The sequence below is a fragment of the Protopterus annectens genome, chromosome 7.part0, assembly GCF_019279795.1.
Source record: "Protopterus annectens isolate FY-2018-M chromosome 7.part0, PAN1.0, whole genome shotgun sequence".
Taxonomy (NCBI): Eukaryota; Metazoa; Chordata; order Ceratodontiformes; family Protopteridae; genus Protopterus; species Protopterus annectens.
The window spans coordinates 1,074,848,870-1,074,863,187 of record NC_056739.1 but is presented as its reverse complement, the minus strand read 5'-3'; the positions used below and the strand labels follow the sequence as shown (position 1 = coordinate 1,074,863,187).

The 14,318-nt window shown below is 42.8% G+C and overlaps 1 protein-coding gene across 1 annotated transcript in view; it reads left to right on the top strand.

Annotated features, from left to right (window-relative positions):
• LOC122806874 (actin-related protein 2/3 complex subunit 4) overlaps positions 1 to 14,318 on the top strand; it is a 143,861-nt gene that overhangs the window by 95,141 nt on the left and 34,402 nt on the right. The window contains exons 4-5 of the mRNA XM_044077646.1: positions 3,564 to 3,659; positions 13,752 to 13,922. Coding sequence (XP_043933581.1) covers positions 3,564 to 3,659; positions 13,752 to 13,922 — 267 coding nt within the window. The remainder of the gene's footprint in view (positions 1 to 3,563; positions 3,660 to 13,751; positions 13,923 to 14,318) is intronic.

The window sequence follows — 14,318 nt, the reverse complement described above, 5'->3', positions numbered from 1 at the left end:
GTGTATGTCCCCAAGTTTCTGACTACTGGGTTGGTTCTTGGTATGTAGTCTGTATGATAGCTACCAAGGATGGCTTGCAGGATATTGTTGTGCATTTCTTGGCATTTAATTTGTCTGTGGCTCTGACATCAGTTATTTGTATGTCAGCCCTTCTTGGAGAACATTGGTGTCAGGTGGGTTGTATGACTGCTCCTAATTTGCAGTCTTCTGCATATTTTAATAGCCAGAGGCCCTTAAAATTGTCCTTTATTTCAGAGAAGTAGATATCAAAAAAGGAACAGTCTGAGGGCTGATTCCTGTGGGACTCTGCTAGTAACTGGATTCTTTAAAAGTGGACTCCCCACTTCTAACTTCCTGGGTCCTGTCTGTGAGCCAGCTGGCTACCCACTGGGTGACATAAGGGTTTATACCTAATCTCTTGAGATTTTCATCAATGCCCGAGTGGAGTATTGTGTCAAATGCCTTTGCCAAGTCAAGTTAGGCAGTGTGAAAAGTTTTGCCCTCACCCATTGCTTTGGTGACCTTTTCAAGGAAGTCCACCAGGTTGAGTAGGTGTGACCTGCCCTTGATGAAACCAGACTGGGTCGGGTCCAGAGTCTGGAGGTTTCTTGTGTCATGATAATTTCTATGGCTTTGCATATGAAAGTAGTGAGGCATGTAGGTCTGTAGTTTCCAGTGTCTGTAGGTAGCCCACCTTTATGCAAAGGGATGATGGTTGTTGCTCTCCGTTCATGAGGTGCAGAGCCTGCTTAGACACTGCAGTTGAATAGTGATTCCAGAGGTCCTGACTGCCTATGTTTCATGCTATTTAAAATGCTGCATGAGGTATTGTCTGGGTCCATCAGTGCACTGTTCTTGGCCTTGGAAAGAATATTGAGGACTTGTTCCCTAGTGAGAGTGGGAAGGGGTGGGGAGACTGCAGTTGAGTTAGAGCAGAATTTGTCTGCCAGGTAGGTTTCTATATCTTGCCCAGTGTAGATTGCTCCATTTAACGGTGAGCTCTGCACACAATTGTGTGTTACCTTTGAGGTTGCGGACATAGCTAAAGAATGCCTCATGCTTGTCATTGGCCTAGGAGGTTAAATTTACTTCAGCTTTGGCTTTGGTAAACTTTATCTTTTGAGTTTGTTTTACTTTGAGAGTGTTTTTATCCTGCTGGATGCTACACGTTTTTCTTCCTTCTGTTGTACAGTGTACTGATGCTGTGATGATTCCACCAGAGTGGCTTGTTTATTTCTGGTTTGTACAGCAGCATCTGTGCAGCTATTACATGTTTGCATAGGGTTTCTGTGAACAGTTCCACATAGGTAGCTGTGTTCTCAGGGCTAGGTTATCACTTAATAGTAGGAAGTTATCCTAAGAATAGTTCATGAACATTCATGGCCATTCAGGGTTCTCTTTCATTTTTAATTCAAAGGATACCATTGTGTGGTTTGACCTCATAAGAGAGGACATTACAGTAGGGGATGTACAGCACTGTTCCATATTGGTGAGGGCTAGATCCAGTGTGTTTGCACCCCTGGTCAGTGTATTGACAGTCTGTTCCAGGGAGTTTACAAAATTCAGGAATTTCTTTACCTGCTTATTTAGTATCGTATGATTTCCGTTGAGTAATGGGGTAATTAAGTTGTCCATAAATATGGTATTGGGTTGGATGGTGAGTGTTTCTGTTGAGCTTAAATAAGTGTTACGGGATTCTTGGGTCATAGAAGGGGGGGTACCTACATATTGCAGTGAAGTGGTATGGGATTTTGCTTAGGGTGATTTGAATGCGAGACGATAGTGTATCGTCCTGTTTGGCCTTGAGGTATATTTAATTTTGATGTACGAGACACTTCTGTCTTTAGTCCCTGCGTGTGTAGTAGCTGGTCTAAATGTGTAGAAGGCATTGTATCTTTGGACTGCCGTGGTACTCTTCATGGCTTTAAACCGTGTCTCAGTGACTTTACAGACATCACCTTTCTTTAGGGTGAGGTGAGCTCACAGGGAGTGGGGGTTTCTTCTTTAGACTCCTTATTGAGCAGCAAAACCTATATTTTCTTTGCTTTGATTTGCTATGTCGGAAATATTTTCATTTTTGACATTGTCTAAAAAGGCACTATAGGGAAGGATGTTTTGGGTAGTATTCAAAAGCCTAGAGGGGAGAGGTGCAGACCCTAGCAAAGCAGTGTGGTCTGGTGACCAAATGCTTCCATGCTGCCTAATATTGAACCCCTTAGAATGGCACCAGAAACTAAGCCAGTTATTAAAGTCTGTTATCTTCTGTTCATATTGTGTTATCCTTGGAGAAGGTAGAATGCTGCTTAGTGCTAGGCTCCTACATTCTGGGACAAACCTTTTGAGAACTCCATGATGCGTCTCTTCATATAGTCTAGGGAGGTATGTCTCGGGTCATTTGCACCCACATGGACTGCAACCGAGTCATACTGGTACTTTTGTGGACCTTTGACCACAAAAAAGGTGCATGTGTAATGATGGATCTAGGCCCCTGATGAGCAATTGACAGTGACTTTCTCCTTACTCAGCCTGGTGATAGGGACATTGGTGCGTCTCCAATGAACAGAATGTTGGATTGTGTGGTGACTTGTTATTTGGGCTTAGAAGTAGAGACCCCATGAGATATGGGTGTATTGAAAGTGCCCATTTGGTGCTATTGAGGGTATTTGTTATGCATGCTTCATCTAGGAGATCTTTGTGGTTTAGGAAGGTTACATTTAAGTGCCTCGGCATGTCAGTCTCTATCTGCTTTGTGCTGTGTGTGTGATGGGGCAGCATGTATGCTACTGGCAACCTGATTTACATTAGGAGTGTATTATGTGAGAGCTTTGCCTTCAGTGACATGCAAATACATCTCTCACATACCTTTTCAGTTTATTTAGGAATTTGGTGTTGTATGGTAATCGTCATGAGGCAAATTCTGCATTGCCTCAGGATGCCCATATCCACCAAGTTGGTAATGGAGCTAATGGTACATTTGCATATCCATGACAACAGGCTGTTTTTAATGGATTAGACCATTGTACTGTGTTTTTAAAGTCGGGATAGTCATAGTGCAAACTAGCTGCCCTGTATGCAGCTAGATGTTTGTGAAATTTCAGTAGTGCTTTTATAGGAAAAATGTAAACACAAGGTGCTTGTGTCTATAAAGGGCATTGCCAAACACTTGAGAGGAAATTACTGTTGTAGACTCTGATGAAACAGTGCACCCTGTTTTGAGTGGAGAATGCTGTATTACTATAATGTTCAACTCAAACTATGTTTACCATCTCTGTTTTAGTGGGTAAGTTTTGGGGCTATGATATTGAGCCTTTGTGACTGCCCTGCATGAAAGCTGCCTTACCAGAGCAAGTTCATGGGTTTAAACTGGAACATTGAAGGAGCTCCACATTCCTAACCATTTTTTTCCTCTGCTAAGAATGTTATAGAACAGTATTGTATTACTCTGCTATAGCTGCATTTACCTTGTACTGTCTTTTCAAAATATTTTATGGGCAAACTTCAGACTGTTAAATTACAACCTGATGGCAAGGACATAAGTAACTTTTTCTTTCCTTCATTTTCAGGCTGATGAAATTGAAAAGATTTTATGTCACAAGTTCATGAGATTTATGATGATGCGTGCAGAGAATTTTTTTATTCTTCGTCGGAAACCTGTAGAGGTGAGTGTGCTGATGGGGTTGGGGTATAGGAGTAACTTTGCTTGGTAATATTGGCAGGATTCTAAGGTTAGTTCTTTTAATTCTGTTTTTGGCAGGTGACAGTTGCAAAGGTCATATAGACACAAGACTGTATACATGCAGATGTTCATCGTGTTACCCTGCTGCAGTCATTATCCTGCCGCCAGGCGGTCCCACAGTCGGCCCAAATTCCAAAGTCTTGGTCCGGTGTCGGTTGCTGTCGCTTCTTCCCTGACGTCAGTGCACCAGGGGTATATAAGAGGCATTCAACGCCATTTTCTTCAGTGTTTCTTGCTGCGCGGTGCCTGAAGCAGAAGCAGTTTGCAAGAGCCGGTCGGCCGACACGTGAGATTTTCGATTTGAATTTCGGTCCGAAGTCTTCAATAAAGCTAAGTACCCCGTTGGGGAACCTTTTCTTGCCTCAGTCCGATTTCAGAAAAAGTTAACAATTGCATTTCTTGTGGGAAGCAAATACCTCATAAGGGCTTCCATTCTTATTGTATTCCTTGCCTAGGCCCAGACCACGACGTCACAGGTTGTCGGTTTTGTGCTAGGTTTAATAAACAAACTATCAAATGCTGTTTTGACTTCGCACGCCATTACTTTGGTAGGAAATAATTATATCGTGCCATCGGAGCAGCCGACGAACGGCATGCATAAAAAACGCAAGGATAAGGACAGGTAGCCTAGGAACAAGCCAGACTCCGAGGCCTCTGCTAGGCCTGTCGCCGGTTCTCCGGTTTTCAGTGAGGCGCTTACGCAGCCCCTGATGACTGCAGAATTGGAACCCCAGACAGCTGCGGATTCTCAAGCGGAGTCAACTAGGCTGACGCAGCCATCTTCATTAGGCCCTTCCGACACCGGAGCCGAAGGAGACCCTGGTGCAGTGGAAACACCTTCGGTTGCAGAAGGTGTCTTCAGACCGACTACACTCACCATTAAATCTTATGCTAAGCTTAAAACTCTTTTATGCTAAGCTTAAAACTCTTTTAAAACCAAAAAAGACTGTACATCAGTCTACATTTCAAGGCCCCATGCCTAAAAAACAGATGCTTAAGATGGCTGAAGATTTGATTACCCTAATCAGGGGGTTCCCATCCCCCTCCTGATAAAAGACCAAGACAAGAGAAGGATTATGCTTCCTCTGACCAGGCTTCAATTTCCTCAGATTCTTATGAGGAACAGGATTACACTTTTCCCCCTTATGAAGACGCTGATGCTGAAGACTCTATTCCCTCAGCATCTCCCCCTGAGGACTACTCCTTTGGGGAAACTTTACATACCATGAGGGAACATTTCCACTGGGAAGGCCAGGACTACTCTATTCTAAGAAAAGACTCTGAGAGTTCCTTTTTACTACCCCAGCACAGACCACTTGCTATCCCTCCAGTTTTAGATATTGTGGATGATGTTTACTTGGAATCTAGTCTAAATCCAGACTCTCTACCTCCTGCTCCAGCCAAACCAGACAGATACTGCAGAGTACCTGACTCACACAAATTCCTTTATAAAACCTGACTCACACAAATTCCTTTATAAAAACCCTGTGGCTGACCCAGAAACAATTTCCCAGGGTCCCAAGGGGGCTAATGCTTCTATGGCTAAAAATCCTGTGCCCTCTGAAAGGGATTCCAGAGCCCTAGATCAATGGGGAAAGAAAATATACACCTCCGCAACTTTGGCTATGAGAGCATTAAATTGTCAGTTACACATGCTGAAATATCAGCAATTCCTAATGTCTCAATTAAAACAAAAAATGAGCACACATACTGAACAGTCTGAATTCAAGGAAATGCAGGATCTGTTGCATGCAGCTGAACAGGTGGGCAAACATACTTTACAATGTGGATTTGATTAATTGGAAGCTTCCTGTAGAGCAGCTGTTACTGGGTCTGTCATACGTAGACATGCTTGGTTAAAAGAACAAACTCTACCTGATCATGTTAAAGCAAAATTATTGGATGCACCTTTACAGCAGGATGTATTATTTGGTATCAAAGCAGAAGAGGTTTTAAAGAAAATGGAGGATAAGGCAAAGTCTATGCAGACGGTCAAGGATTTTTTACAGGTACAACCGCCTCGTTTCAGCAGAAATTGGCCAACAAAACAACTGGTCCTTTCCAGCTTCTGACAGATCACAGAGGGGCAAATACAGATGCCCAAGGGGCAGAGGTCAGTCACAAGGCCCTTACAAACCTCGCCAATGGGGTACTGCTACCCAGAAAGGGGGAGAAGACAGGACCCAACCTAGCAGAAGACAAACACAATGACTCAATCCTCAAACTACCAAGCAAATCTCTCCTGGCAGCTCCCTTGGGAGGAAAATTAACATTTTTTGCAGACAACTGGCACATCATCACAAAAGACAAATGGGTCCTAAACATTGTCTCACAAGGATACAGATTCCACTTTCATACCTTGCCAAGGATAAAAGGAATGCCAAACCTGCCACCAAATCAATGGGCAAGAAGCACAAAAACAAATTACAGCTCTCATGGACATGAGCCATTCAACAGGTACCTACACAGGAGCAAGGACAAGGATTTTACTCGAGACTCTTTCTAGACCCAAGAAAAGACAAAGCATGGAGACCCATTCTGGATCTTTCAATTCCGAACACCTATCTGCAAGTACCAAAATTCAAGATGCTAACACAACAGCAGCTTCTTCCCATGCTGAGCAAGAATGCTTGTCTAGTAACGCTGGACCTCAAGGAGGCATACCTGCATGTCCCTATCAGACAAAATTACAGAAGATACCTCCACTTCATTGCCGGTTCAATGCATTATCAATTCTCTGCACTGCCCTTTGGCTTATCTACTGCGCCCAGGGTCTTCACAAAATGCATAGCACCAGTAATTGTATACTGCAGACAAAGAGGAATTCAAATGTACCCATACCTGGACGACTGCCTTCTTCAAGCAAAAAGCAATGACATTCTTTTAAAGCATCTGGCATTTGTCAAACACCTTCTAAGTTGCCTAGGGTACACAGTAAACGAAAAGAAATCAAGACTAGTGCCCTCACAAAACATAATATTCCTGGGTGCCAGCTTGAATATAATGGCCCAGATGGCATACCTCACGCCAGACAAGCAACAACAGCTGACTCAATATTTCAAAATAATGGCAACAAAGACCCAACTCCCTGCAAGAAAAATTCTGCAGGCCTTGGGTTCATGGCATCTTGCATACTACTAATACCATTTGCAAAACTGCATATGAGGAAATTACAATGGTACCTGAAAAGTGTATGGACTCAGCACAGCCACAGCTTGGAAACAATGTTACCACTCATTCCCTGCCTTCAGGAGTTTCTATGGTGGGCACAGGCATGTCACCTCAACAAGGGTCAGCCTTTCACCTTACCCACAGCCAGGCAAACTATGACAACAGATGCATTGGACTATGCCTGGGAGCACACATGGCAGGACAGTGCATTCAGGGCAAATGGACTACAGATCAAAGGCATCTGCATATCAATCAAAAAGAAATGCTAGCAGTACAGAATGCCCTAACAGCTTTCAAGGGCCTCTTACACCCAGGACAACTAATAATAAAGACTGACAATACCACAGTAATGTGGTACATATACAAGCAAGGGGCACACATTCCTACCCTCTATGCAGGCAAGCAATGACCTTGTGGAACACTGCACTCTTACCAGGTTCAGTTACAAGCACAATTCCTGCCAGGAAAGAAAAACACATTGGCAGACAACCTAAGCAGAAACATCATGGATCCACACGAGTGGAAACTAGATCCACAAGTATTTGCAATGATAGCTCAAAAATGGGGATGCCCAGACATAGATCTGTTTGCCAGCCCCCAAAACGACCAACTTCAAAAATTTTGCACAAGGACATTCTATCCACAAGCTTGGAAAGTGGACGCCCTCTCATTCAGTTGGAAAACAGTAACAGTGTATGCCTTTCCTCCACTGCCTCTTCTAGCAAAGGTACTGCTGAAAGTCAGATTAGAGAGGCCACAAATGATGCTCATTGCACCAGACTGGCCACGCCAGCATTGGTATCCAATTCTAAAGAACATGGCCCACAGCCCACCATGGATTTTACCACAAATTCCTCTCCTGCTCACCCAGCGAGACGATCCGATTCTACACAGCCAGCTCAAGACTTTAAACCTGGCTGCATGGCAATTACCTAAACAACCAGCCAATACCTCTATCCAAAGCTGTTATGGATGTCATTCTAGAGGCCAGGAGGCCCAGCACCAGGAAAACCTATTCAGACAAATGGAAAAGATTTTGCGCCTGGAACCAGGCTAAAAGCCACAGTCCCCTTGATCCAAACATTCCTCAGACTCTACAATATTTAACTGAGATGTTGCACAAAGGACTTTCATTTTCATCTATTAAGATCCACGCCTCAGCAATTTCAGCTCATTACAACACGGATCCTCCTTTTATTCTCACATCCACTCCTAAGACAGTACCTCAGAGGGGCTAAAAACATAAGACCGCCCAGGAGAGCACCAACACCTACTTGGGATCTCAACTTTGTTCTGGAAAAGCTTACACTGCCGCCCTTTGAACCAGCTTTTTCAGCTGATTTAAAATTTCTTTCATGGAAAACTGCCCTGCTACTAGCAATAACCTCCGCTAGAGGAGTCTCAGAGCTACAGGCACTAATGGCAGTGGAGCCTTTCCTCATTTTTCATCAGGACAGAGTATCTCTACGAACTAACCCTTCCTTTATGCCAAAGGTGGTATCCAGTGTGGCCCTAAACCAAACCATTCATTTGCCCACCTTTTTCCCAAATCCCCAGAATAAAGGAGAAAGACTCCTGCACTCTTTGGACATTCACAGGCAATTACGTTACTACTTGGAATGCTTTCAGAAAGTCTGACCAGCTCTTTGTAGCCTATGCAGCAGGATCACAAGGAAAAGCGATCTCAAAACAGACCATTTCTAAATGGATAGGGCATTGCATATGTTTCTGCTACACGCATCATGGGAAACCGGTACCTGTTAACATTACGTCCCACTCCACCAGGGCTACAGCTACATCAGCAGCCTTTCTCAGGGGAGTGCCAACCAAGGATATTCTGGAAGCTGCAACCTGGAGTTCAGTGCACACCTTCACCAAACACTATCACTTACCTCTATATTCTAAGACTAGAGCTGGTTTTGCCACTGCAGTTTTGCAGGGCCTACTAGCTTCCTCTAACCCTGTTTAACTCCACCACCCATCCTTAGCTTTGGGATTCAACCCAAGTGCGATGACTGCAGCAGGGTAACAACGTTGAACATAGTACAGTTTTGTACCTACCATAAATGTAGATGTTCGAGTGTTCACCCTGCTGCAGTCCAGGTTACCCTCTCTCCATCCCCTCTGAACTAGCTGAACTTATCTATACCACTCTATCCTATACAACCTCTGTGGTGTATTTGCTTGTGCCTGAAGGTATTTTATATATCTATATCTATATCTATATATATATATATATATATATATATATATATATATATATATATATATATATATATATTATATTATATTATATTATATTATATTGCCTACCTATTGGGGGCACGAAAAACTGAAGAAAATGGCGTTGGATGCCTCCTGTATACCCCTGGTGCACTGATGTCAAGGAAGAAGCGACAGTAACCGCCGGACCAAGACTTTGGAATTCGGGCCGACTGCGGGACCGCCTGACGGCAGGATAACCCAAGTGTGATGACTGCAGCAGGGTGAACACTCGAACATCTACATTTATGGTAGGTACAAAACTGTACTTTTTGGTTCTGGATTAAGCTAATTTACAGTTAGTGGCTCCTGTTGCATTGATTAGCTTGTACACAAATCCCCCTGCCCTAGTGATGATTGTAATATCAGTAGTGATAGCTGGTGTTAGGATGGGGGTACACTAGGCATTCATTTCTATAGCTTCTTGTCTGAATTTCTAGACTGGATGATTTTAATTTAGTTTCATTAACATTAAAACAATATCTTCAACATTTTTTACAGCTTTTTACACTATTTTTGTACTAAAAAATGTGTGTCTTACTGAATCTTTTTTCCATAGGACTGCGCTGAAAGTGGTCATCTCCTTGTGTAGTTAGACTCTTTCAGTTAAATATAAATAAATTAATGAAAGAGGGATAATCCCTACATTCCAAACAAAGTGCAGATCCAGTAAAATAAGCCACAAATTCTGGACTGCACTGTGTTTTATGAGGGTGGGGAAGGCTGTACCCTCAGTCCCCTGCTGCTCAATTCCAACATCACTGTTCCTCAGAGCAGGAAATACTCTGAGTGCAATACAGAAGTCTTGGAATTTGTATGTATTTTCTCATTCATACACACGTTCTTGCTGTTCTGTAGATCACGGTTACGTTTCGTTGGAACATTTATCTGTATATCCCTTAAAGTGAGAATGACAGCACAGAAGTACAGAGGACATTTATCCCACCACCAGTGAAGACAGCTCGGGCGTATATAAAGCCATTTGTATATCCCCTTCCTTCAGTGATGATTGCTCAGGTTTACACATAGATTCCAGCTGTATTCACAATCTTACCCATGTTTTAGAAAAGGCAGTCTTCCCCACCCCAGATGTTTGCAGCTCAAGTACACATTCTGAAGATTATAATGTGTTTAGCTGCGGGCTGCTGTCTTCTCACTCTTGCATTCATGACCACCACCATCACCACCACCAAAACATTTCTGTTTGGTAGAGTGTTCCATAACCCCACCATCTCCTGTATGAAATCTATGTAGTTCCTTCCTTTTTTGAGATATTTCAGAGCTTGATGGGAGGAGATAGTCTGCTCTTTCTAATGCATTTGTAGTTCTATTGCACCTCTGTTCCATTCCTTAGTTCCTATTTTTCTGCTTGTCTTGTGTTGCCTTGAATGCTACTGTTGATTACATTTCCACCATGTATGCCAGTAGTCCATTCCATGGATCTACAACCCTGTCTATGGAAAAAGTACTTTCAGAACTCTGGGAGGGTGTTTATTTCCTACAGACTGCTGCCTATGCACTGCCTTTTTCCTTTTCTGTTTAGGATACCCTTTGACTTCCCCCTATCATCCTCGTGTGTAGAAGTATGGTCCCCCATGTCTCTTTGGGTCTCAAGTGAAAAAAGTTGCAGCTCTTGTGTCTGATCATGTCTCTTTCCCACCATCACACAGGTGTTTTTGGTAGATTTCCTGTGAATGCCTTCCAGCAGCCTGATGCCCATGTCCTTATACCAGTACTTAAGGTGTGGTCTGAACAAGGCCCTCTAGAGTGAAAGCATTCTCTTGCTTCTGTAATCTGCCCCCTAGTGTTCCGTTTGCTACTGCCCCCTGACACTGCTCCTTTTGGTCCAGCCCAGGTGTGATTAGCACTGCAGATATCTGTTATGATGCTTTGCTGCCTGTTCCACTGCCTCTGGCTGATACTTGACAGGGTTGTTGTGGCCTAAGTCCAATACTTTGCATTGTGTGTTTTTTTTTTTTTTTTTTTTGGTTGAAACTACCGCCTCTCTGCCCATCCGTTAAGCTTTTCCAGTTTTTTTTTCCTAGACTCCTCCCCAATATTGCACTGCTGCACCTGTCTTTGGGTGTCACAAAAGTCTTCTCAAGTTAGTTTGATATATGAGCATTAAGTCCAGAAGAAATTCTTATGATGCACTGGTCATTTATTTCCTGTGTATTGTCCCTCTCTATCACACCATTCATTGCAGCTGTCCAGTTCCTACCCTCAACCCCTCCAGATTTGTCAGCCCCCTGGGTGTGAGCAAGTTGGAGGCCTTGTTAATATTCAGGTAAATCATGCCCTTCCACACCACAGGTGTTTTTTGTTTCTTTACTCTGAATTACTTCCAGCTGCTTGATTACTCTCTACTGAAGATATGGAGTGCCCAAGGCCCCGTTGAGCTGGGAGCATTGCAGTTTTGCTTGGGTGGTCTAGCCCCAGAAGAGATGTACCCCCAGCATTCTGTTTTCTGCAGCCACTGCTTTTGTTCTACTCCTGATAGTCCAGTCCCAGGTGTAAGCGGTACACCCTAAATCTTTCCTGCTTCACTGCTATTAGTTCCACTCTCTGAGCTTATATTTCACACCACTGTTTGTTTTTATGTGTTTTGTCTGTACATTGAACCACAAACATGGCCTTTCTGTTAATGTTCAGCCATTCCTTATCCTTGCATGTACTCTTACAAAGTTCATCACTGCTGCAGCTATGTACTCTCATCAGAAGTGTCTGCCTTGTATTCTGTTCGGTCAGTGCCCAAAACAAATGCCCTGAAGACTACTGGACTGAGGAAGAACCCCTGTGTTACTCTGCTAATCACTTCCCACGACCCTTGCATCATTCTTTTCACTGTAACCTATTTGTACCATATCATTCAACCACAGCAGTCCAGTTCATCCATCTTGGTCCTACAGCCTCTTCAGCTTTTTTGTTAGTGGGACATAGGCAAAGGTTTTGCAGACGTCAGTTTCACATGCAGCTGTCATAAGACTGGATTACATTTGACTGACAGCTCATTTGTTGGCCATGAACCCCTGTTACTACTACCCTGGAAGTTATTGTAGTCGAAGTGCTAGCAGCTTTCTCAAGATTCTTGCTATAACTTGATCTCCCCACTTAACTTCCAGTTTTGTCTCAAAAACTCCCAGAAAAAAACTCTCTCCTCTTCTGGGCCAACAAAATCTCCAGTTTCCTCTCCTGCCCAACACAAAATGCTGTTGGCAAAGAGATTCGTATGGCATCTGCCTCCATTACCATCCAAGCAATATCTCCAGGTCCATCTTGCAGCTTCATTACCCCTTCCTCAATGTATGAACACCACCACTGTCTTGCACTTGGTAAAGCTAACTGGCTGCTGGTTCAGCAACAATCCAGTCTTCTGCTGGACTCCCATCTTTGCTGGTTCCTGAATGCAAACTCTTGACAGTCTCTTTCGTCTAGCTAACTTAAGACAGCCACTGTCCTATAACCGTAGATCTCACAGCCACTCAGGGTCTCTTTTGCAAGTACCTAAAACCAAACATCGGTGCTCTGACTACTCTCTTGGGTCCAAGGGTAGAAAGGGATCTTCCTCAGGCTTCTCTAACATCCTCTTTCAGGCACAGCTTAAAGAACATTTCACAGTACAAGCTGCTTGTAAATGCTCTGCTTCAGGTCATGTAACCTAGTCTCCCTAAACTCCCAACACATGCTGCTTATTTTCACTGTACTTGGTGGTCAAGATCTTTATTTCACAAATACAAAGTGCAGGGTTTAACTGTTACCTCTGTTTATTGGCTAGCTTGTAATAGTGTGCATACTTGATAGCCTTGTATTTTCCTTATGAACCTATGGAGGCTGTAAAGAAGGCACTGCAAAAAATGTATTTACCTAGGCATGTCTTTTCCAACAACATGTCACCTGTCTAACTGATGTAAATATTGTATACCATGGTTTCTGCTTACTACCTTCTTAAATAATTTCTCTATTGTATGTAAACTGTTCATTTGTTTTTTGCTTGCTCTTTTATTGTAGATTTATTTTCCACTTGGTGTGTTCACAATCTGGACTGAGACTTAAAATGGTCCAGTGGGATTAATGCTTTACCCCAGTTAACACTTTTTGTGTGTAAATAAATAAAAGGTTCATGTGACTTGCAGACTCTGCCATGGTGGCTGTACATAAGCCATATCCCCACTCATTTGATTTCTTACAAGGTGTGAGATTGTATTTGAAGGAAAGTGGGGAAACATTTTTTTTTTTTTTTTAATTTTGCAAAAGTATGTGTGAGAACTGAGAAAGTTGTTTAGTATTTCAGTTTTAAATGTTTGTCTATGTTTAGATTCATCAGAAGGGAATTGGATTTTATAACAGTGCAGTTATTGAAGTAATTATGAATACTGCATACATTGAAGTAAGCACTAGTTTCTCATGTAAGAGAAAACCATTTCTCACCCTACACCTTGCAGGTGGCTTAAAATGTAAAAGAAAAAATCCTTCCACTGCCCCTTTTTTGAAGTAGAAGAAATGCTATTTTTTTGTTTTTGGTTCAGATTATGCTGTTTTGATGCATTAGAAATAACTGAATCCTGTTGATTTTGTTGCACAGGGCTATGATATCAGCTTCCTCATCACAAACTTCCACACCGAGCAGATGTACAAACACAAACTGGTTGACTTTGTTATCCACTTTATGGAAGAAATTGACAAAGAAATAAGTGAAATGAAGCTGTCTGTGAATGCCAGGGCTCGAATTGTTGCTGAGGAATTCCTGAAAAATGTGAGTATACTAGACTATCCTTTATGTATACCTCTGGGGGGGGGGGTGCAGATTTACAACTTGCACCTTTTTATGTGCCATGTCACTTAGCTTGTGGGGGAAGTGCTGAAAAATCACATGGATTTATCAGGGTTTCATATAGAAGAAGGTAGACCTTGCCAGTGCAGCAAATCTGCACTGTACTCCCCTCAGTTTGCATGGACATTCTTCTGTCCAGGGGACAAGGGTTATCTGTACAAAATAAGATTCTTCACTTAGCTTCTTGGGCACATTTTAAAACTTCTTGGGGCTTTTTCTTCACATAGTATATGCAGGGCTGCATGCTGTGAATCTTTACTTGATAGCTGGAAGGTTGTTTTTAATGAGCATTGTTAAGAGTTCAGTAATAGTAGCAAC